This window comes from Dioscorea cayenensis, chromosome 10 (assembly GCF_009730915.1).
Source record: "Dioscorea cayenensis subsp. rotundata cultivar TDr96_F1 chromosome 10, TDr96_F1_v2_PseudoChromosome.rev07_lg8_w22 25.fasta, whole genome shotgun sequence".
Classification (NCBI taxonomy): Eukaryota; Viridiplantae; Streptophyta; class Magnoliopsida; order Dioscoreales; family Dioscoreaceae; genus Dioscorea; species Dioscorea cayenensis.
The window spans coordinates 3,408,161-3,431,770 of NC_052480.1; the positions used below are offsets into that span (position 1 = coordinate 3,408,161).

A 23,610-nucleotide genomic window follows, 5' to 3' on the forward strand; every position below is an offset into this window, starting at 1 on the left:
CTTATTTATAATTCAATCAAAACATTGAAAATCTTACATGTAGTTGTCTTATTTGTGTTAAAAACTTCATTTAGGATGAAATGGATAGTCTGCAAAACCATTTCAGGAACATTTCTATATATAAATATAGTTTTTTCTTTGATGTGGTAGTACTGAAATTCAGAATCTTGAAGCATACTTTTCATAGTACCACACACACACACAAAAAAAAAAAAAATATAATTAATGCATTTTTATTGTAGTTTAGTAATTATATAATATTCCATCATTATCCCAAAATGATATATTATCTTCATAAGGCTACCCTCATATAATTCAAATTATTAAGATAAGAATAATTTAATATACAGATAGGAGAAAAGAAATTGGATGACATAAGTTAACATAATAAAGAATAGGACTAAATATGTATATTTAATAGTACCAAAGATTATAACTTTTAGAATTATAGCCAGTTTGCTCACAATTAAAAATAATTTATAAAATATATTTTAATAAATCAAATATATTATCAAAGTAAATAATACGTTTTAAACTTTGCTAAATGACAACATTTCTTCTATGAATTAAGTGAGTTAGCTTCGTTTTTTTATTAATGTACAGCCTTTTTTTTTTGCCACCATTTTGTACCACTCAAATATAGGTCTAAAACCTTCCAAAATAGGCGGAAAAAATTGGCAAATCAATATTTTAATTTGAAAAACTTATTTATTAGTCAGTCTCTCTAACATTTTAATTTCAATTTTCTCTATAGTCTCTTTTTTTTTCAGTTTACTTATTTTTCAGTCCGTGCATTAATTTATTTTATTTATAAATCTAATTTTATCATATTTACAAAATGTACTTTCCGTTTATTTATTATATTTTTTTATTTAACATTATGTGTTTACGTGTAACTATACAAGTTTTTAATTAAAATGTAACATTTTTATTTAATATTTGTTGTTGATCTCTTAGTTTGTTGTTTATTATTTTGTGTTTTCTATTAAAATCGCTGAGGGCATTTCTAACAAAAGTATTAGAAAATAAACAAGGAAATGGTGTCAGAAAAAGAAAGGACTTTTTGGTGATATAAAATAGTTCAGGGATTTTTTTGATCAAGTGATAAAATTGGAGGGATGATATGGACAAATTTTCTTTTAATTTTGATTTTATATTGTTTTACATATTTAAAAAGAATTTAAAAAAAAATCATAATTTATTTTTTTTAATAAAACCGAACTTCACACACATGTGCCCTCACTCTACGTGAGCTGAGATTCGAACTCGCTTTTCACAGGGGTAATGCCAATAAATCAAGAGATCATTAGCTTTGTAAACCTTTTTTATATTAAAAATAATGGCTAGTTTTCTTAAAAAATAATTATAAATTAGCAATTATTAATATTTTTAGCCCACTAACATCACCATCTGATTTTGTAAGCTGTCCTTTAAGTGAGCCAAAGTGGGCCGAGCCTAGACTTTCAAAGGCCCATCACAAAATCTAAATATATTATTTTAATAAAATAGAAGGGCTTGTATGCATAATCTCTCTTAGGTATAAAAGAGCAGCAACATTCCAAGGTTAGGGTTTTGCAGAGCGGCGTTGCATCGAGAACTCGGGCCAAAGAAATCCGCCGAAATGGTGCCTTTTCTCGTTTTGAATTAGTTTTTCCTCATCGTTTTCGATTCAATTTCCAACTCTGTGAATTCCTTGATATATCTTTTGTATGCTATCTCGAAGTATGGATGTATATCGACTAGTGTTTGTAAATTCGATTTAGTTTTCGGAATATTGCATCTTAGAATGGCATAATCTCAGGATTGGTTCTTTGTTTGTATTTATGTGATTTTCTTTTTACATTTTTCATGTTTCTTTATATTGAGTTGTAGATTTCTCATATTAAAGAAAGAGATGAGCTTTAAAATTTGTCCAATGATGTATAAAATACTGTTTTTTAGGTTTTAGTTGCTTGATAAGCATATGGGATAATTCATCAACTTCATGGATATATTTTTATCAAGCATTTAGATAGAAGTATTTGGTTGTGTTGTTTCATAAGTATTTATTCGATCATGATTGCAAATGTATGCATCTAGAATGAAGCTTGGTTTGTTGGTGTTTTTTATCATCTGCAAAGCTTAAGTGGTGGAGTTATTCTTCAAGTTGTGTTTTTTGTATTTATTATAAGAATCTATGTCTGTGACAAATGTTGCATTGGATTAGCAAGGATATTGTAGAATGACTTTTGAAGTTTGAAAAGTAGACCGTATTACTTAGAGCTTCATTCTTGCTGTTTGCAGCCGAAGCAGATTCACGAGATCAAGGATTTCCTTCTTACTGCAAGGAGGAAAGATGCTCGATCAGTGAAGATCAAGAAAAGTAAAGATGTCATCAAGTTCAAGGTTCGATGCTCTAAGTATCTGTACACACTGTGTGTGTTTGATCCTGAGAAGGCTGACAAATTGAAGCAATCTCTTCCTCCTGGTTTGTACTGAATCATTTAGTAGTTACTTACTTGTTGCTATTAGTTCATCATTCATTACACACAAATCTAATTGCGAAATGGCTTAAGAAACACACCTTTAGTGTCACAATATTTCTTATGCAGCTTTGGTTCTTTATTCAATTGTAGTGAGTTTCTATATGTGTATGTTGTACTTCTCATATATTCATTTTCAGATCAACATCTTGAATATAAACAACTTGACTTGTTTATGTCCACACTCACCATATTATAACCTGAATTCCCACCAATCTATAAAATTCTCGGGGCTTTCTTTTGTTGCTTGGAATCCCCTCAATTTTGCAGAATTACGTCAGAGCCGTACTTTAAATTTATTTAAGTTGCTGCGGCGCTGAAGTAATTTTTTTTGCTTTTTCGTTCTTTGCATAAATCCCCTTTATAATTTATGTCATTGGATATTATATAACGTGCTAAAATACCTTCCATTTGAGATTGCTATTGTCCCAGTTCTACTGAGATTATTTGTATTAGATTACACCATCATTTGATGGATATCTGTTTCTTAATTTGATGCATTTATTAGTCAGATTACTTGTTCCTCTGAGGTAAAACTCATGTGGATTGACTGCTTAAATGTTTTTTTGCAGGCTTGAGTGTCCAAGATGTGTAAACAAGATCACCTCTCCTGCAGTTTGTTTCATGAGAATTTTTAAGCAGCTTTTGTTTTTCTTGAGTATGTGAGTTTTTGTAATAGATTGAATTATCTTATTTGGAAGACATTTCTATTCTGGTTGTTTCTCTTGATGTATGAGCACATCCATGAATTTTGATGATTATTAGGTTTTCCAGCCATTTAATTGCCACCTTAAATAGAAACTTGTGTTGGTATTTATTTAACCTCATTCATATATTGATGTTCAAAAGGTTGCAATTTTAACAAAGTCAGGATGATTTATGCAGAAGTGGCAAATACCCTCAGAAAAATAAAATCAATTTTAAAAATTATTGGGTTTTCTACAAAAATTACATTCTCTCACAGATGCCAAGAATCAGTCCATTCTTGTCAAAAATATCACTTCAAATTGTGTTACGCATACATTCAGATCAATCATTCAAATGGATAACTTGGAAATGTACAATTACCAGAGTCATGTGATACATATATTATTGATCCTCAGATGCTAACCTGTAGGTAATAACTTGGTGTTTTAAGCTGCCAATAATAGTCTGAAAATAAATTGAAACAAAGCTGAACCTTCTAAATTCCACAAGAAGAGTTCAATATGAGTACTTGAGCAGTTACACAGTCGAACTAAGTCGATTTCTTTTTCTGACCAAAGAACAACTTCCAGCTATACATATTACCCTTGGCTGCCGCTGCATCCAAACGATTTTGACCGATCTAAAAGAATATCACACCAATAGTATTAGCATTAGTGATAGCTCAAATGAACAGTAGAATATTTCATTTCTCTCCCAGCTCAAATGTCGAGGGGTAAAATCCGTGATTTGTTCACACACACGGACACACATATATATATATATATATATAACAGTTTGCTTTTAATGGATGTTTGATAAAAGAGATTAAGTGTGGCTACTAATTGCGCAGGTTAGGTGAAATGAGCTAGTTCTATATTGTCCAAAAATGCAAATACTAGATGAGTAAAGGGGGATACCTTGTCCATAAACCAATAACTAATGGTTGGCATGTATTGCACAAGGTACATGATGAACAATACAGGCTGCAGGAAGAACAATTTTGCAAGGTTGTGAGAAATTGTCTGAAAGTATATTTCAAAATAACTATGATCTGATAACAATTCTAATAATGGCCATAAAGGTCATCTGTGTTGTTTGGAGGATATATAATTCCTGATAATGCAAGAGAAAAACCTGATATGATATCCAAGCTTCCTTCAGTCCGTGAGTAGCTGCAACTATTGTAAGCTCTGCGCACCGTTCTGATGACACACGTTTCTGATGAAGAAATGAAAAGTTTACAAGACAAAGAGAATGAATTAGTTTACCAGTAAGGTAATAAGCTTATATATGGGTAATTATCTGAACAGCTGTGATGACATGGAAAAAACAACATAGCTAAATTCCAAGTTAAGATGCTTTTCCCAATAGTGGAATCAAATGGTAGAGTCTCAATTGTTTTTAACATGTCTCGGGGAAACTAATATTTGATTAAAAATAACATAGAAGCCAAGAGCAAGCTTAAGTGCCGATTTCAACATGGCAAGTGTTCTCAGCAACTAATGAGCATGAGCACATACCCTTCGTGCCAATTTCAACATGACAAGTGTTCTTAGCAACTAATGAGCATGAGCATATACCCCTCTAAAAAGAAAAACATTATTTATTTATTTTTTTATTAAAAAAAACCTTTCCTATATAATCTCAGGTATTTACCAATTCAATATCTCTATTTGTCCACAAGCAATTTCAACATGACAAGTGTTCTCAGCAACTAATGAGCATGAGCACACACCCCTCTAAAAGAAAAACATTATTTATTTATTTATAAAACAGAAACCTTTCTTATATAATTTCAGATATTTACAAATTAAACGGGAAATCTTTCCACTATAATCTCAGGTATTTACCAATTCAATTTCTCTAATTGTCCATAAGCGATTTCAACATGACAAATGTTCTTAGCAACTAATGAGCATGAGCACATACCCCTCTAAACAAAAACATTATTTATTTATTTTTTTATAGATAAGAAACCTTTCCTATATCATCATCAACAACATGACAAGTGTTCTTAGGAACTAATGAGCATGAGCACATACCCCGCTAAAAGAAAAACATTATTAATTTATTTATAGAAAAGAAACCTCTTCTATATTAAAAAGATAACTTTCCTATTTCATCATCATCATAATTATTATATTATCATCATCATAATGATCTTACCTCAGAAGAACCTTTTTGACCAGATGAGCTCACTTCAGAAACTTTTGATGTCTCTATTGGTCCAGGACAAACAACAGTAACAGCAATTCCTTTTTGGTAGAGCTGCAAACAACAAAATATTTTTCCATGTAAAGGTGCATAAAATTGATGAACTACTGCTAAGTAGATCTACTAACAATGAAATTGGTGTGAAGAAACAGTCTGCATAAGATGTGGAATATGACTGTAGCTTTGGCTTAATGATACCAGCCTTTTATGGTACAACAACATATTACAATGTACTGAGCTGTGGAAGAATTAATAATAATAATAATATCGTCGTCGTTGTCATCATCATCATCATTATCATTAAGCAAACAAATTCTGAAATGACCGGTATTAAGCATCTGAAGGAGAAGTTAGTACCTCAGAGCGTAAAGTGTGAAAATATCCATTGAGAGCATGCTTAGAAGCAGAATATATGGCTTGACCAGGTGCAGGACACTTTCCTGCAGCACTACTCATCTGTGTTAAACATGCCATTAGCAATGGTTTGGAGAGTTTCATCCATTATTGCCCAACTATCATAAAAGAAAGGTCAATCAGCAAACATACCACAACAAAAGCGCCACGCCCTCTTTTCAGCATGTGTGGAGCAAGAAGATGAGTAAGAGTAATTGTTCCCAATACATTTATCTTCAAGGTAGCCTAGTAATGAATGCATCTGAAATTGTTACCTTTCTGGGAAAACAAAGGCAAATAATTGCAGTGGTAATGAGGTACCTCAAGTTTTTCCACAGGTTCATCCAATGCCCTTCGTTTCTGCAGTTCCATAAACAACAAGATGGAGACAGTAGAATAGAGTAGTATCTTAGTTTCCAACCATGGTTATCTTTAATTTCAATTGATGTATATTTGATGCAACACTGTGAATCATTTAATTTCTGATTAACCCATGAATTTTAATTTCATCAGAATTGGAGTCACCATAAGAATGACTAATAACTAAGTTACTCAATAAAATGAATAAGATAATAGATATGCCAAATGTTAAGTTGCAACAATAGTTATGAAGTGAGAAAGGGAAGTCTCCTACAGGACGTTCCAATGCAGCATTGTGAACCATATAATGCACACCAGCACCACCAAAAAAGGACTCTGCCTTCTCAACTGCTTTTCTGACTAAATCCTCATCAGATCCCAAATCCAAAGGCAATACTTCAACTCCAACAGAAGGATGACTGCCTATTCCAAATGTGTAAAGATATATACAAGTTCAGCTGCATGTTCACATGCATAAAACTGAAACTCACATGCTGTTCTTATCTCAAAATACTCACTAGATATTTCATTTTTGACACGCACAAGCTCTGCCTCATTGCGAGCAGAGAGAATCAGTTTTGCTCCCAAACTTGCGAACTGCTTGGCAAGAATCTCTCCTAAAAATCCAAGACAAATGTCTCATGCATCTTCAACCATCAGAGATTCAAAAGAGCTTAAGAGCAGTACATTCTAGGGAAAATACAACATGGTTAAATCTTAACCCAAAAAAATGTACAAACACCACCATAGAGCTCATTGATTAGTAAAGACCATAACATAGAGATAGTAGAATCATTCAGGGAAATCATTATAACAAAGATCATACAAATTTAAGGGTATCCTTTAGAATAAATCAAGCATAAGAGATTAAATATTTTAAAAAAAGGCATTAAGGGATAAAATCTGCACCTTAAAAACAGACCTGGCATAACAAAGGCTACACCTTCATTTCTTAAAAAGAAAAGTAAAACACTAGTTCATCAAGGAGTTCATGTCTCCAATATTATTCAATGATCAATTTCCCACAAATGCAGCTTCACCAATTCAGGCAAGGTATAGTAACATGCGTCAACAAATCAAAGGAGCTCAGTTCTCAAAAATGTTAAACGCATTCAGAGCATTGAAGTTAATGTCAGCACCTAAAAACACTACAATTACAACCACATGCTGTTTTTCATCCAAAATCATTTGAACAGTGAGTCCATGCTATAAACCATTCCAGTTGGAAACTATCAAGGAAAAATAAACTAGTACTAAAAACTCATCGAAAACAAATTCTAAAAAACTCAATACAAGTTTATATACAAATCAAAATCCCACCTTGTCTTCTCTAAAGAGCCATTCAACCACAACCACAGAAAGAATTCAAGCTACTTACCAATTCCACGGCTTGCTCCAGTAATCCACACCACCTAACAACCAAATTTAACTCTATTACTAATTAAAGTATACCATTCCAATTCGCTGCCAAAGAAAAGCACATCACTCCAAAATTCATACAAAAAAATCAAAACTTTTGGCTAATCGAGTAGATAACCAACCTTGCCTTGCACTTCTTCACGCTTGGCAGGACCTTTCGACAGCAGTGTAAAATCACCTAAAAAATCCCACAAAATGGATCAAAGATACACAAAATTCATCACAAAAATCGATAAATAACTAGTTTAAAAATAACAATAAGGCTCTTGAATAGCACATGAGCCTGGGTATCGAAGAATCACCATCCGAGGTAGCGAATTTGAAGATAAACACAACGATCGCCGCGAGAAAGATCAAACTGAGAAACAAGATCATCATCTTCCTTCGTTTTCCCTGGATGGATTGCAATCAGAGAAGCTGTGGACTTTGTGTCTCGCTTAGCTCGCCAGTTTGGAATGCATAGAAGGGAATTAGGATTTGTTTTTTAAATTTTAAATAGAAAAAAAAAAACAAAATTAGGCCGATAAGCACTTGTTTAAATATATTAACGAAAAAAGACCCACCGACGGATTCGGTTCGGAAGAAGGATTAGATTAGATTTATAAAAGAATCTTGTTTAAAGGAATATTCTTATTTAAGCTGATTAAACCTTTTTTAATTAATATTTTTAAATCAATGATTTTTTTTTATTTTCACTGAGTGGTATTCATGTCTTTACCGAGGAGACATGATTAAATATTACTAGTGTGTTAAAAATAGTAATTTTATGCTTTTGTACCTTTTTTTTCATATTTTATAAAATAACAATAATATAAATAAAAACTAATTATTTACTGATATCAACCATTTTTATAAAAAATTATTAAAGTTTTTGTAGATCTATATAGTGACAAAGACTTGGCTTATTAGCATCAGGTTCTGAGTAGATTGTTCATGTTTTTTTTACTGTCACATCTATGCATGCCCTTATTGTGGCCAATGGCCTTTCACATTTTTTTAAAAATTAGGATGATAAGCACTTGTTTAAGTATATTAATGAAGAAGACCATTCGGACAGATTCGGTTCGGGATAAGGATTTGATTTAAGAGAAAATTCACTGATTAAAATTTTGTTTAATTAATATTAATAAATCAATTATTTTTTTGTCTATTTACAATGAGTGGTATTCATGTCTTTATTGAGAGATGAAATCAAATCTCACAAGTGTGTTGAAATAGTAATTTTATATTTGTGTACTCCTATGTCGAATGTTTTGTTCACATTTTATAAAAAATAGTAATAATATAAATAAAAATTAAATATTTATTGATATTAATCATTTTTATAAAAAATTATTATTTTTTTTGTTAGATCGATAGTGCCAACAACTTGGTCTATTAGCATTAGGTTCTGCGTAGGTTATTCATGTTTTTACTATATATATATAGGGTTGTAAACGAGCTGAGCCGAGCCGAGCTTTGCCTTGTTCAAGCTTGGCTCATTACTATTTAATCGAGCTTGAACTCGAGCCGAGCTTTCTTCGAGCTTCATTTTTTATGTTCAAGCTTGGCTCGTTACTATTTTAACCGAGCTCGAGCTCTAATCGAGCTTCTTTCGAGCTTCATGCTCGAGCTCAACTTGTTAAGAAAATTCGAAGCTTAGACTTAGCTAGCTAACTTGATTAAGGCTTGACTATTTTTTTATATTTTATTTTTTTATTTAGTAAACTTATTTAATGAATCATTATCAAGTGTGACTCAACTCGATTTGAGTTTGATTATATTAATGATTGTTACAGATAAAATTGTAAATGATATTATAAACGAGCTTTTAATTATACAATAAACGAGTTCTTCACAAGATTTAATGAGCCGAGTTTGGTAGTGTTCAAGCTTGGCTCGTTTATCTTATGAGCTCATTTAACTTAATGAACTAGTTGACCTGAGCTTTTAATGAGCTTAGCCATTGAATGGTAGTTTATAGCCTTATATGTGTAACTTAAATTGACAACAATGACATAGTCACATATACACCTTAATATACATATACATAAACATATATATATATATAATGTAATATATATATATATATATAAACGAGCTCACAATCGAGCTTATAAACGAGCTTGTTCATGAGCTTGGTCATGAGCTGTGTTCACGAGCCAAAACGAGCCGAGCTTTTGGCTGCTCAAGCTTGGCTCGTTTATTAATCGAGCTTGAAAATGATGTTCAAGCTTGACTCGTTTACAATATGAGCTAAACACGAACGAGCCTTTATCGAGCCGAAGACCGAGCTACTCACGAACGGCTCGGCTCAAATAATGTGTTTGTGTTTTTTGCTAAAAAGATGCAAGGATAAGACAACAAGATGTATTGAATTAGTGACTCTACAATTACGTTTGTGCATGCCCCTAATGTAGCCAATGGCCTTCCACATTTTTTTTTAAAAAAAATTTGCATGATATATTTTTTCTGAAAATATCTTTTTTTAAGGACTTCTGCGTGGTCTTGTTGGAGATAATATAGAATAGAAAACATATGTTTGAAAATAATATATTAATCTTCTAGTTATTTGTATAAAGCCTCTACCCAGAGTAAGGCCCATGGGCTTTCATTGACTGGCATGAGGAGTGGATTACAAACTCACACTGCCAGCCAGAGATCTTTAACACCTTTATATTTAATCCATTTTGAATATAAATAATAACCACCCATAAACTATACCTATGGAGGCAGGTGTTTTTAGACCAAAGACCCTGTTGGTAGTTATTACACTTTAATGCACTTTGTATACATAAAGTTAGAATAAATAAGAAAGACTCAAAATTATATTCCAACTCAGATGTCATAATTGTAGTGGAGAGCTGTCAAACAGTCTATTCAAATAAAATTTCTCTCAATGAAAAGTAGAAAATTCTTTGTTGGTCCACCATTTCTCAAAAATTCATAAAAAGTTGAGAACACAGAACATCATCTCTTTCTTTTCAAATTAAAGCCATCTAGAAAAAGTCTTGCTTTATTTATTTATTTATTAATATGAAAAGTTCATGCTCTGGAACAAAAATTTTATCAATTTTGTCATAATTCATTTTTTAAAAGTATCACTAAGTGCAAATACCACATCAATTTTTTTTTTAAAGAATTGTGAACCAAAACCGGATTTAAACCCTTCATTTTTGAGTGGAATGAAATATCAATTAATGAGAAATATAATATTTCCTGTTGTATAACACCATTCATGTCACACCCACCCCTTCTACTGAGGTAAATGTGGCACCCATCAGTTAAAATTCTCTTTTAACCGAAAGCCCGACACCCGCTTTTAAACAAAATCGGATCTACAAATCACAATTCTACAACTTCACACCAACTACGGGTTCAAATACATAAATACCACGAATACTGATAACTCAAATTATGCGGGATCAACCGCTACAGAGATCACGACACCAATAAATAGAAAGAAAGATATGGGACCCACTGCAATCTTGGACTCAACCCACGACTAGCGCTATACTCAATCGAGGCAATCTAGGGTCCCCGCTCCCTGCACTCTGACAAAGACATTCAGTTGGTCGGTGAGTGGCTTAATAATTTCAAATACTTAAATACATGATATATATAGTATATAAATACCAACTTCTCAAATAATTTTTCCAACTTTTCCAAAAATACCGAATTCTAGCAAAAATACATTTTTTTAAAGAACTTTTGAAACATAAATTCAACATAGATCAACATCAATTTGATTTTTCTCGAGAACACAAATTTTGTGAGAGACTGCCTCATCACAATTCAAAAAAATAACATAAATCTCAAATTCAAAAAATAAAGCAATACCCAACACTCACCCGAAAGATAACATGGTCTAGAAAACTCTCTAAACCCTTGCCGTGGCTGCGGCTAGGTTCGAGCCGTCAAGGAACTCATGTCCCTATCGCTGACCTATTTCGGTTCACCGGTCGGTGACCCCGGCTACTCCGATGAATATCCGATCGAGGGCTCTACGCTCCCACCCGAACGGCCCTCGTAGTAATCAACACCCGGGTCCACCACGCCACCTCTAAAGGGTCGGCCCGTGGGGACCCACTCATCGCATGAGTCGGGGCCTTAGCCCGTCACCATCAAAAACCATCAAGTAAATACAAAGCAATAATACCATCTCGTATAAATCATAACACGGGATCCTTTTCCGGGACAAGTATTCACATCACTGAAATAACCATTATTTTTTTCACAAAGCCAATGCCAAAAGTATAACAATGCATAATGCCAAGTAAAAGCCCGGGATCCATCGATACCATTCCTATACCGAGAATGAAAACCAATTCTACTAACAATGCCGATAAAACATCTTTAATATGCTCACATGGTTTCGCAAATCACTCCAAATCAAATCATATATACCCATCAAAAAATAAATACATGAACCGAATAATTAAATCACATATACATGTATTTTTACTATTCACAAATACGTATAATTATACAAAACGAATGTATCAATACGGTTATCATGACCATCAATGGCAAACAAATATACGTATATTTCAACTATATATGGAATCAAACATGATAAAATGAAATACTTAAACATTTATTTCCAAAATACTAGCCATTAAACAATTATTTCAAAATAATAATAATTAATCAATTATTTACAATAATAGCCACTACCAACTCACCTGGTGTCCTTGAGTTCCTTGCTAGACCTGGAACTCCTCCCAAGCCTAATCAACACCTAGTAGGATAACATAATAAAAAAATAAATAAATACAACTAAAAAAACATAATTTATCCCAATAGAAAAATACAAGAAATCAATAACCCGACTCTCTAATTGGCCCACTCACTCCAATCGGTTCAAACCTGACCTTGTATAACCAAATTGGTCTCCAATTACAATTAAGCCAACTCAATTTGGGTTAGACTATTATGAACCAACCTCAATTCACTGAACCAAACTCAATTTCACTGAACCAGCCTTGAACCAACTCAATTCTTATACAAAATCTATTGAACCAACTTGGTTCAGTCCAAAATCCTTAACCCAAATCAATTGAACCAAACCCAAACCATCTCAACATGATTTGATCAAACCCAACTCAACCAAACCAATTCAACTCAACCAATTTTAATTTGGTTAAACCCAACCAATTCAATCTAACCATCATCATTAACACCTTAATCATCATCATCATCAACTTAATTAACTAAACTAAACCCTAATCTCGGTGCTACAGTAATTGCTACAGTAATTCCGGCAATCTCATCTTTGATTTATCATGGATACAAGGTTTTTTCGACACAAATTTCATCTCAAAACAACACCCTCATCATTCTCATTAATATTTCTTCAAATTCATCAACATTTTCATCAAATCCAACCATAAATACATATATATACATGCATACATATACATGCTAAAAAAACAATACTGAAGCCTCTTACCAAGCTAAGCCATCCCTCCGTGAGTTTCACTCCAACGATCTCCAAGTCCCTCTCCTTAAAACCTCCAATTTCTTCCCATTTCTTCAAATTTTTCTTCTCAGGGTTCATCGTAGCGGATGAAGGGAGAAGAAGATGAACCATCAAAAATCTAGAGTTTTTCTCCAACTTAAGTTTTCAGCCGAAATTCACTTTTAGTCCCTCAAAAGATAATTTCTTACAAAACAGTCCCTGAAAAACTCCCAAATGGTCCTTGAATCATGAAATAGTATTCTCAAAAGGTCCTTTCAAATTATCCAATGATCCCTGGATTATAAAACAACATTTCAAAAAGATCCCTTCCATCTTACCTTTCAGTCCTCGGTTTCCATAAACATTTCATGTCCATCCTTTTCATTTATTCTTTAACCCAAAATCTTTTAAAAACTTTTACACTTAGGTCCTTATTCTTTTCACTTGGGGTTTCTCAACAAGATTAATCTGTAGAAAAATCTTACTACCACTATAGTAATACCCTGAGTATATTTTCTAACAGTTATCCACAGGTTCAGGGTATTACAATTCATTTTATATTTTTAATAATTAAATTTTAAATTATTATTCTAATAACCACCCACTGTCCTCTTTTCAACTATATTAAAGTTTATTTCTATGATAATAATTTTAGAGAATAATTACTCTTATAAAAAAAATAATATTTTATTTTTATCTCAAATCCAAAGTCGAGGGTTCACATTCCTCTCAACTGAATGATAAAGGATTTATAATTTATTAATATTTATTAAAATAAATAAAAATTAAGTGCAATTACGAAGAAATTAATTTTTTTTAACTTAAAAAAATCATAACATTTCACACATAAGATAAGTATGAACATATATATATATATATATATTAAAATAAAATAACAAAAGAAAAATTGAACAAGGAGTTATGCATAATTTTTAAAAAACCGAGGGTGTGGAAAGAAATTTGAATTTTCAAAGTATTGCAAGTCTTGGCGAGGTCCCCGCGATGCCAAAGTCCGTCACCTGGGTTGACTATTTTCAATTTACCCCTTCATTTTAATATAATAACGATAATACCCCTTTACAAATAATAATTATAATAATAATACGTTAGGGCCATTAATGCAATTAATGGCTTGCTTGGGAGGAGTTGTTTAGGGGTTTTTGGGGATAGGGTTACGGACCAACTCATGTTTAGAAGCAGGGTAAAATGAAGATTAGGGTATTTGGGGTTAAATGGAGGGTTGAAAAACTTCCATTTAACTCAGTTTTCAACCTCCAAATCGGGGGTTTTTGAAAGGTTGAATATTTTCCAAAACAAAATTACTTTTATTGAATTTGAAAATAATTGCATACATGCCTTTTATAATAATTTAGATTTTGGTTGTTCCAGGCATTGGAATAAAATAGTTAAATATTATAAATTGTCAAATAAAAACATTTAATTTAAAAATAATAATATTATAGGTATAAAATTAGCATAAAATATAATTTATAACTTGAAGGGCATTTTAATAATATTAATATAAATCTTATTTTCTATTACTTTCAATCCAAACACTAGAAGATTTAATAACCTTCATTTTATCTTGTCTTCAATCCAAATAAGGTATAATTTAAAACATTCTTTTACCTAATTTTACCCTACTCTACCATACTTTACAAAACCCTCCTTCACCTCATTATATCCGAGCAAAGCCAAAGTTCTAAATAAGGTTTTATCTCTTGAACCTTCCTCTACAAACAAAGCGCGCGCTTTAGGGCGTGTTTGGTTCACCGAAGTGGAGATCGAAGTGACGGAAGTGGGAGTTGATATGACACTTTCACTTGTTTGGTTCACTGAAGTGGAGGCCGAAGTACGGAAGTGGTCACTTCCAAAACCTTCCACTTCACTCTGACTTCGGGAAAATTTTGGCCGAAGTGGGACTTCGGTGTTTCACTTTCGCCACGTGGTTGCACATGGGTGATTAAAATCACCCATTTTATTTATTTTATTTTTTTATGATTTATTTTTTATTTTTTTAATCTTTTATTTTTTTATCTTTTATCGTTTTTATCATTTTTTATCTTTTATTTTATTTTTTTTATCTTTTATTTTTATCTGCTATTGTTTCTTTTTTGATTAATTAATTATTTTTTTTTGTTATAAAAAATATTTTTATTGTTTTTAAGTTTTTTTATCTTTTTCTTTTTTTATATGTTATTGTTTTTTTAATTATTTAATTATTTTTTTATTGTTTATAAAAAAATATTTTTTTAAAAATTATAATTTCAAATAATTATAGTTCTCAATCCAACAAATGACAAAAAAAGTGAACCCTCACCCATGATGAAGTGATGAGTAGAAGTTCATTTCTATCATTTTCTAAATTTTAACTTCCACTAACTAAACAAAAAAAGTAGTTAATGATTTGACACTTCCCCTTTCAACCAAACACATGGAACCCGACACTTCAACTGAAACTTTCACTCCAGCCGAAGTGGCACTTCAAGACTTCCACCACTTCGGTGGACTACTTCCTAACCAAACGCACCCTTCTTCCATCCTTGTGGCCAGGAAGAATGGTGGTAGGAGCCTTGAGCACTGGCTCACAGCTCAAGCTCAAGCTTAAGCTTGAGCTCCGGATGATAGTTCTAGTTTTTGTATTCTTTCTTCAGTTCTCAATATCTGTTCTGGCAGGTTTGGCGGGAGGGAAAGAAAAGGCGCCAAACAAGTTTGAAGAGTTTCGCGGGAGGTCACCTAATCACCTAATGATGAGTCGGCATCATCTTTAAAATTCAATTCAACAACTGAGGGCACACTTTATTAGAAGTTTGTTATGCCTACTTGGCAGAATGGCAGGCTATATAAAAAGAGGGAAGATGGAAGAAGAAGAAGTTAGAGAATTGAGAAGAGAGTTGAGGCTTGGATTTGAGCAGTAGAGAGCTCTAGTGAGTGTCTCCGGTGGCCGGAATCAATCAAGAGGAAGGTGTCCTTCCATTATCTTACTGTTTTTCTATATGTACTAAGCTGGATCTATATGTATATATAGAATTACCAGCTCTATTTTGCTTGACTGTTAGTAGTTGATTACTTTTGGTTGATTTTGGATTGATGATGAAGAACTTGATTAGATCGGTTGAATTCCTGTTGATTGAGTAGAAATCATTATAATATTCATGTTATATTCATGTTCTAGTAATGAACGAATGGTTTGCAGTGGAGATTTATTACTGAAATCAGTGTTTTTCAGTTAAAGAGTTGATTCTTAATTTGATATAAACCTAGTTGAGAATTAAATTCATCCGTTACAATTGGTGCTTTCATTGAAATTTGAACTCAAGATATCAGAAGATAATTTCTTGGTAAAATATAATGGTTGAGGTGAGTGGCGGAACCAGGAAATTCATCAATTAGGTCTTTTATAATACAAATAAACGATGTGTATAAATATAACAATTATAATTTTATATAATTATAATTTTTTAAAAGTTTCACTAAGTGCAAATACCTCATCGACTTCTAAAGAATTGTGAACCAAAACCGAATTTAAACCCTTCATTTTTGGGTGGAATGAAATATCAATTAAAGAAAAATATTTCATAACATTACTGTTGTATAACACCATTCATTTTATATTTTTAATAGTTAAATTTTAAATTATTATTACAATAACCACCCACTCTCCTCTTTTCAACAGTATTAAAGTTTATTTCTATGATAATAATTTTAAAGAATAACTACTCCTATAAAAAAATAATATTTTATTTTTCTCTTAAGTCTAAAGTGGAGGGTTCAAATTTCTCCCAATTGAATGATAAAAGGTTTATAAGTTGTCCATATTTATTAAAAATAAATAAAAATTAAGTGCAATTACGAAGAAATTAATTTCTTTTACTTAAAAAAATCATAAGATTTCACACATAAGTATATATATATATATATATATGTTAAAATCAAAATAAGAAAAGAAAAATTGAACAAGGAGTTATGCATAATTTTAAAAATATCGAGGGTGTCAACCATTGGATAGTCCATAGTTATCAGACCCGGCCCGGGCATTAACCCGGTCAAGGCTCTGGGTCACGGGTCAATTGGTTCAACCGTCGGGTCATTTGGATTAATACTGGGTTAATAAAAATATTTTAAAATATTATTTTTAAAATTATAAATTAGTTTTTAATTATATAATGATATATCATAATAATATCCATGAATTATTAGTTATCAAATAAATAATTTGATGGAAAAAAATACAAAACAATTGCTAATCTTTGATTTGGAAGTAGTAGAAAAGAGGAAAAAAGCTCAAACTTCACATAATATCAATACATAACAATACTAATTCACAATAAAAGTTTAAATTTATCATCAAAGTATCAAACCAAACTCAATCCAATATATAACCAAAGTTCAAAATTGAAATTACAAATCAAACCGGGTCAATTGGTCTGACCGCCGGGTCAATCGGTCCGACCGCTGGGTCAACCGGTCTAACCACCGGGTCAAAGCGGGTCAATGCGGGTCAGAACGGGTTGATTGCATAACCGGTCTAATTAAAGACCCGGACCGGTTGAAGCACCGGGTCACCGGGTCAACCGGTCCGACCGCCGGGCCGGTCCGGGTTTGATAACTATGGGATAGTCCAATGGTATGACATCAAAATATAAGGGGGAGATCATTGGTTCAAATCCCTCCTCCGACAGCACTGTTCACCGTATTGTTCATATACTGTTCACCCGGGATTCTTATACTATTTTCATACTGTACATATATTGTACATCCGGGTTCCAGTACTGTTTGGTACTGTTTATATTCATATAAAAAGGGTGCTTGTCGTCTATTATTAAAAAAAAAAAAATATTGAGGGTGTTATATAATATATATATATAATATATTATAATCAAATTTTAAAAAAAAAGGTATGCGTAATTTTTTAAAAAAAAACGAGGGTGTGGAAAGAAATTTGAATTATCAAAGTCTTGCAAGTCTTGGTGAGGTTGTCTCCTTTAATTCCCTCCCGCAACGCCAAAGTCAGTCAACTGGGTTGACTTTTTCTAATTTAACCCTTCATTTTAAGATAATAACGAAAACACCCCTTCACAGATCGTAATAATAATAATAATATGTCAGGGGCATTAATGCAATTAAGGTTCAAAAGGAGGGTTTTATCCCTTGAACCTTCCTCTATAACCGACGCGCGCGCTTTAGCTCCTTCCATTTTTGTGGCCAGGAATGGCGGAAGGAGCCATGAGCACTGGCTTTCAGCTCAAGCTCAGGCTTAAGCTTGAGCTCCGGATGATAGTTCTACTTTTTGGATTCTTTCTTAAGCTCTCGGTATCGGAGATCATCTTTGAGGAGCGATTTGACGGTATCTTCCTCTCGGATCATTCTGTTTGAGCTCTTTTTTTGTTTGTTTGATTCTTGATTTTTTTTTTATCCTAATTAATGTTCTTTTTTATGGGTTTTGAGCATCCTTTGTGTTTGAATTGGGTTATATAATTAGATTTTTGTTTAAAGTTTTCAACTTTTTTTATTTTTCTCCTAATCAATGTTCATTTTTATGGCAACATGAGCATCATTTCTAGTTAAATTGGGTTTTGTAGTAAGAGTTTTGTTTGAAATCTTCTATATTTCTGGTCTTCAATTGAGTTTGTTTTTCTTCTGATCTTGATTTTTCTTCTAATTAAGGTTCGTTTTATGGGAGTTTATGCATCCTTTGTATTTGAATGGGGTCATATACTCAGATTCTTTTTCAAATTTTGTAAATTTTTCGGCCTTCTATTGTGGTAAATGTTTGTGTTTTTTTCCCTGTTCCTTTTATTCTCAGCGGTTCCAAGTAATTGAGATTTGAATTATATTGGAATTTGACTCATTTTATGTCTATTTTGGAGAAGGAACAAGCTTCTGACATATTGATGCATAGTGGTTTATATGGTGGAAATCTTGTTACAAAAGTTGTAATTTTTAGCAATGAAAGAGAATTTAATTTATGAGTTATTTTATGTTTCTAGTCTGACTTGGATACTGTTGCCTCTTTTTCTTTGGAAATCAAAGATGATTGGGAGAGCCGTTGGGTTGTATCGGACTGGAAGAAGAGTGAAGGAAAAGCTGGGAACTTTAAGCATTCAGCAGGAAGATGGGCTGCCGATGTAGATGATAAAGGTATTATTCCAGTAGGGATACTGGGTAGTACCTTTGATTTCAATGTCCCTGTAAAGTTATGATTGAGTTTATTGATAGGCTGATGGATGGTGAATTATTTTTATTATCTTGGGGTGAAATTTTTAGGAATTCAGACATATCCAGATGCAAGACATTTTGCCATAAGTGCCAAGGTTCCGGAATTTAGTAATGAAAACAGGACATTAGTGCTGCAATATTCTGTTAAATTTGAGCAGGATATTGAATGTGGTGGTGGTTATATCAAGCTTCTTTCTGGTTATGTCAATCAGAAGAAATTCAGTGGTGATACACCATACAGGTCTGAATTGTCTTTCCTGCTGATTTGCTTTATTTTATGAACATATACTCTGCAAAATTCTCTAGCATAATGAACATTGATAAATAATTGTATATAGCGCAAGCTTTTTTTTGTTTACATTGTACGTTCTCACATTGAAGTTTCTGATACACTATTCCTAGATGAACATTTCACTATGCACACATTGCTCTATCATTGTTTACAAAGTCTTGTTCTCTAGTGTGCCCGTTTTTGTACCATTTATTATTTATAATTTGTTGCATTTTGATACAATCACGTGCTATTTTCGTCCTGCTTGTTGATGTTCGTGTTTTCCTTCTTCATGCAGTTTAATGTTTGGGCCTGATATATGTGGCACTGATACAAAGAAGCTCCATGTTATACTTTCGTACCAGGGACAAAACTATCCTATCAAAAAGAATCTAGAATGTGAAACTGACAAGTTAACTCATGTTTACACATTTATTCTTAGGCCTGATGCATCATATAGTATCCTAGTTGATAACAGAGAAAAAGATTCAGGAAGCATTTATACTGACTGGGATATTCTTCCTCCCAGAAGAATTAAGGAGGTCACTGCAAAGAAGGTTCTAGTGTAGATCTATCTTTGCATTTTTAGCTTGCTATTTTTTTTTTCCTACATACTCGTACACTGTATTCTAATTCATTAATATCCATCTACTTCTCTCTTATGGCAGCCTGAAGACTGGGATGATAGAGAACATATTGATGACCCAAATGGTGCCAAACCAGAGGTTAAATTGTGTAATTTTTTTTTCAATTTAAGATGATTTTGTTACGTTTGGAAGTATTTTGTTTTAATTTCTAGTTTTCCCATAAATTTCAGGGTTATGACTCAATTCCGGCTGAAATTCCTGATCCAAATGCTAAGAAGGTAGGCTGATTGCTCTATCAATTACTTCTGGCATGGGCAAAGCTGTATTTTGAGATATTGTCATGCTGCCTTCAATAAGAAATTTTGGTTGCACACTGCTTGACCATTGGATATGTCATTACTCTCATTCTTTCTAAGCAAAACAAGATCTTTTCATTGAATAAAATTTATTGCCTTTTAATCAGCCTGATTCATGGGATGATGATGAAGATGGTACATGGAAACCTCCAATGGTTCCTAATCCAGCTTATAAGGGACCATGGAAACGCAAGGTATGCTTCGGGGAGTTTTGATGATCAGCAGTGTTAACTAGTTTTGTTAAGCCAATTAATTGTCTTTTGTTTTTGCATGCACATTGCAGAGGATCAAGAATCCAAATTACCAGGGAAAATGGAAAACCCCATGGATTGACAACCCAGGTGAGCTAAGAATTATGACTTGGAAAGATGGAATGTTTCAATTGGCAAGTCAAATCCATAACTTGTTTAGTCTTTAGTGGTCATATTTTAAAAGAGATTAGTCTTGTAACATCTGATACTAGATTCCTTGACAAAAGAATCTCACTCACTATCACCCACTAAATAGATTAACAAGTATAAATTGATGTCATTAACATCGAGATATCTATTACCTGGATTTTACTATCTCCACCTAAATAAGGTATTTTTCTGATTTTGGAATCTGATATTAGGATTGATTGAATTCTTGATCCTTCTATTTATTGGTGATTCATTTTCCTTAACAGAAACTTCCTATCTTTGTTTATCAAGTGTTATTTACTAAATGAGATGATTCACAACATGCACACACTCACACTCACTCAACAATGGCCAAAGCTTGTCTAAATAGTGTAAGAGTGACATGGATCAAATTAAAATTTTTTTAATATCATCTAATTATTGTTGGAGAACATAGCATTAGAATAGGGATGGTAACAATGATGGGTGGAGTTCATTCATCCAAGATTAGTTTGGGTCATCTCATCTAATTCGAGAAGAGGTTGATAGGAGCATACTGCCTCTTAGGGAGGGCAAGATTTGATTCGTTGTTTTATTTTCTTGTTTATGTTTATGTTCCCCTGAACCATGAAGGCAATTTCTGTTCAAATCGCTTATTGATGAGGCTTGTCAAGTCAGTACTGAAATTCTCCTCAGTAACTAATATAAGTTTTACATAACCAGCTCATTTTTTTTCTTTGGACTTTGGACAGAGTTTGAAGATGATCCTAATATCTATGTAATGAAGCCTATTAATTATGTCGGATTTGAAATATGGCAGGTAATATTCTAGATCTGCTTATATCTTTTTATTGCTATTTGTCGGTTGCCATTCTTATTGTTTCAGCATAATGTAACGCAAAAATCACCAATCTGACCATTGCATGTGATGCAGGTTAAAGCTGGTGCAGTTTTTGACAATGTTTTAATATGTGATGACCCAGAGTATGCAAAACAAGTTGCAGAAGAAACATGGGGGAAAAACAGGGAGGTGGGTGTGCACAACACCTTTCGCCTTTTTCCTTCCAATAGGTGATCATATTTAATCAATTCTTTCTTTGCACAACTATCTCAGGCTGAAAATGAGGCTTTTGAGGAAGCAGAGAAAGTGCGTCGAGCTCAGGAAGAAGAGGTGATTATTAAACCTTTCACAAGCTTTTATCTTTAAAAAGCATAGCCAAACTTTTTGTGCAAGACTTTCTTTCTTAAGCTTTATAAAGCGACAATTTCCATACAGGATGCTCGACGGGCAAGGGAGGAAGGCGAGCGGAGGAGACGAGAGAGAGGGCATGACTGGCGTTCCCGTCATAGAGACAGATACAAAGACAAGTACAGAAGGGTATAAGTTTTTATTCTTATCTATTGCTTCATCTTTTTCACTCATCAAATTGATTGTTTCCTACTCCCAACAGATTACTAGATTTAGAAAGTTTATCAAATGACTGTTTATGATTATTGATGATCATCTCATTGTTCATCCTTCTGTCATTTTTGATTCACAATGCATTGCTAACTTGGAATTCTTGTACACATGCAGCGTATCCACCGTGAATATTTTGATGATTACCATGTAAGTTTTGAGGTTCCTTCTGCTATGTCTTGTTCCATTATATTTTCATTCCTGTTCTTCCATTGAATTATACCTCTTCATCTTTTCAGGATGAATTGTAAACTGTCATCCATCATTTTATCAAGTCCATCCACGTCAATAAAAGCTTTAATTGCAGTTCTTCATCAATTCCTGCATCAGATATTTTTCTGCAGTGTACTAGTAGTAGTGTGCCGAAGTTTTGCAGTTCATGCTTGCAATTGTTGGGATTTTTTTTGTTTTTTTTTTGTTTTTAAACTTTTGTAGCATTCTGTCTGTATTACTGAGAATAATGATGTAGTTCCTTGCCTTATGCAAACTGCTTCTTTGTGTAATGCAAGTGGCTTATTGAATGAAAATATTTGGGAGGTAGTTATTAATGTTGGTCAAGAGATTGATCATTCAGTGTCAACTATCAAGTTATTGATTGTTCTGCAGCTCAATTTGGTTTTAATAAGTTATTGGTAATACATGGGATTAGAAACTGTTTATCTATGATTTAAAAAGTAATGTTTCATTTAGCCCATGGTTCTTCACTATAATTACCTGCAGCCCCTTCTACATTTTGTTATTATCTTGTAGTGTATTTTCTTGAGAAATAAGATAAATATGAATTTAAAATGTTTTAAGGTGTACAAAGCAAAAGTTCTTCACTATAATTAATTTTTCTTAGTAGGGGAAAATAAAATACCAAATACTATTTATTTATTTTATAAAAAATGTATAAAACATAATTTTATTAGAAAAAAGGAGGACAAATACAGATACATAATAATAAAACAATATAAATAACACATCAAACCAAATGACGTGGAGATAGTATTTTATGATAATTCAAACTTTATGCTATATTTTTTTTTTCAGATTATATTATATTTAATTTGTTACCTACCATAACAAAACCAAATCCAAAAACATGTTTCTCCAAAAAATTCCACTTGCTTCATCTCAAATTTCTCATAATACTATGAAAAATCTCAATAGTTTGTCAATAGTTTTTATTTATAGAAGTGCAAGAAAATGAGTACTTTAAAGTCTACTTTCATGTCTTCTTTATTACTTATCAAATTATTTTTTTATTTTAAGTCAAAATATTAGTGTATTAAAGTCATTTTAATAGTCATTGACAACTTGC

The 23,610-nt window shown here is 32.5% G+C and overlaps 3 protein-coding genes across 3 annotated transcripts; 2 read left to right on the top strand and 1 right to left on the bottom strand.

The window, feature by feature from the left end:
* Nucleotides 1-1,545: 1,545 nt before the first annotated feature.
* Nucleotides 1,546-3,310, top strand: LOC120270102 (60S ribosomal protein L38-like). Its single transcript, XM_039277115.1, has 3 exons — nucleotides 1,546-1,624; nucleotides 2,284-2,467; nucleotides 3,095-3,310. Exons 1-3 carry the CDS (start codon nucleotides 1,622-1,624, stop codon nucleotides 3,115-3,117), a joined length of 210 nt encoding a protein of 69 aa, XP_039133049.1. The 5' UTR covers nucleotides 1,546-1,621; the 3' UTR covers nucleotides 3,118-3,310.
* A 194-nt stretch (nucleotides 3,311-3,504) lies between these two features.
* Nucleotides 3,505-8,081, bottom strand: LOC120270091 (dehydrogenase/reductase SDR family member 7). Its single transcript, XM_039277103.1, has 12 exons — nucleotides 7,898-8,081; nucleotides 7,718-7,773; nucleotides 7,555-7,588; nucleotides 6,695-6,793; nucleotides 6,451-6,599; nucleotides 6,138-6,176; nucleotides 5,970-6,062; nucleotides 5,781-5,879; nucleotides 5,376-5,477; nucleotides 4,344-4,427; nucleotides 4,127-4,192; nucleotides 3,505-3,849 (listed from the first exon to the last, which is right to left on the bottom strand). The coding sequence occupies exons 1-12, from the start codon at nucleotides 7,971-7,973 to the stop codon at nucleotides 3,760-3,762; spliced, it is 987 nt and encodes a 328-aa protein (XP_039133037.1). The 5' UTR covers nucleotides 7,974-8,081; the 3' UTR covers nucleotides 3,505-3,759.
* Nucleotides 8,082-18,215: 10,134 nt separating this feature from the next.
* LOC120270085 (calreticulin-3-like) lies at nucleotides 18,216-22,867 on the top strand. Its single transcript, XM_039277094.1, has 14 exons — nucleotides 18,216-18,382; nucleotides 19,069-19,176; nucleotides 19,303-19,495; nucleotides 19,824-20,082; nucleotides 20,194-20,250; nucleotides 20,343-20,390; nucleotides 20,576-20,662; nucleotides 20,752-20,809; nucleotides 21,601-21,668; nucleotides 21,783-21,878; nucleotides 21,963-22,019; nucleotides 22,125-22,226; nucleotides 22,425-22,457; nucleotides 22,547-22,867. Exons 1-14 carry the CDS (start codon nucleotides 18,247-18,249, stop codon nucleotides 22,556-22,558), a joined length of 1,314 nt encoding a protein of 437 aa, XP_039133028.1. The 5' UTR covers nucleotides 18,216-18,246; the 3' UTR covers nucleotides 22,559-22,867.
* Nucleotides 22,868-23,610: the final 743 nt, after the last annotated feature.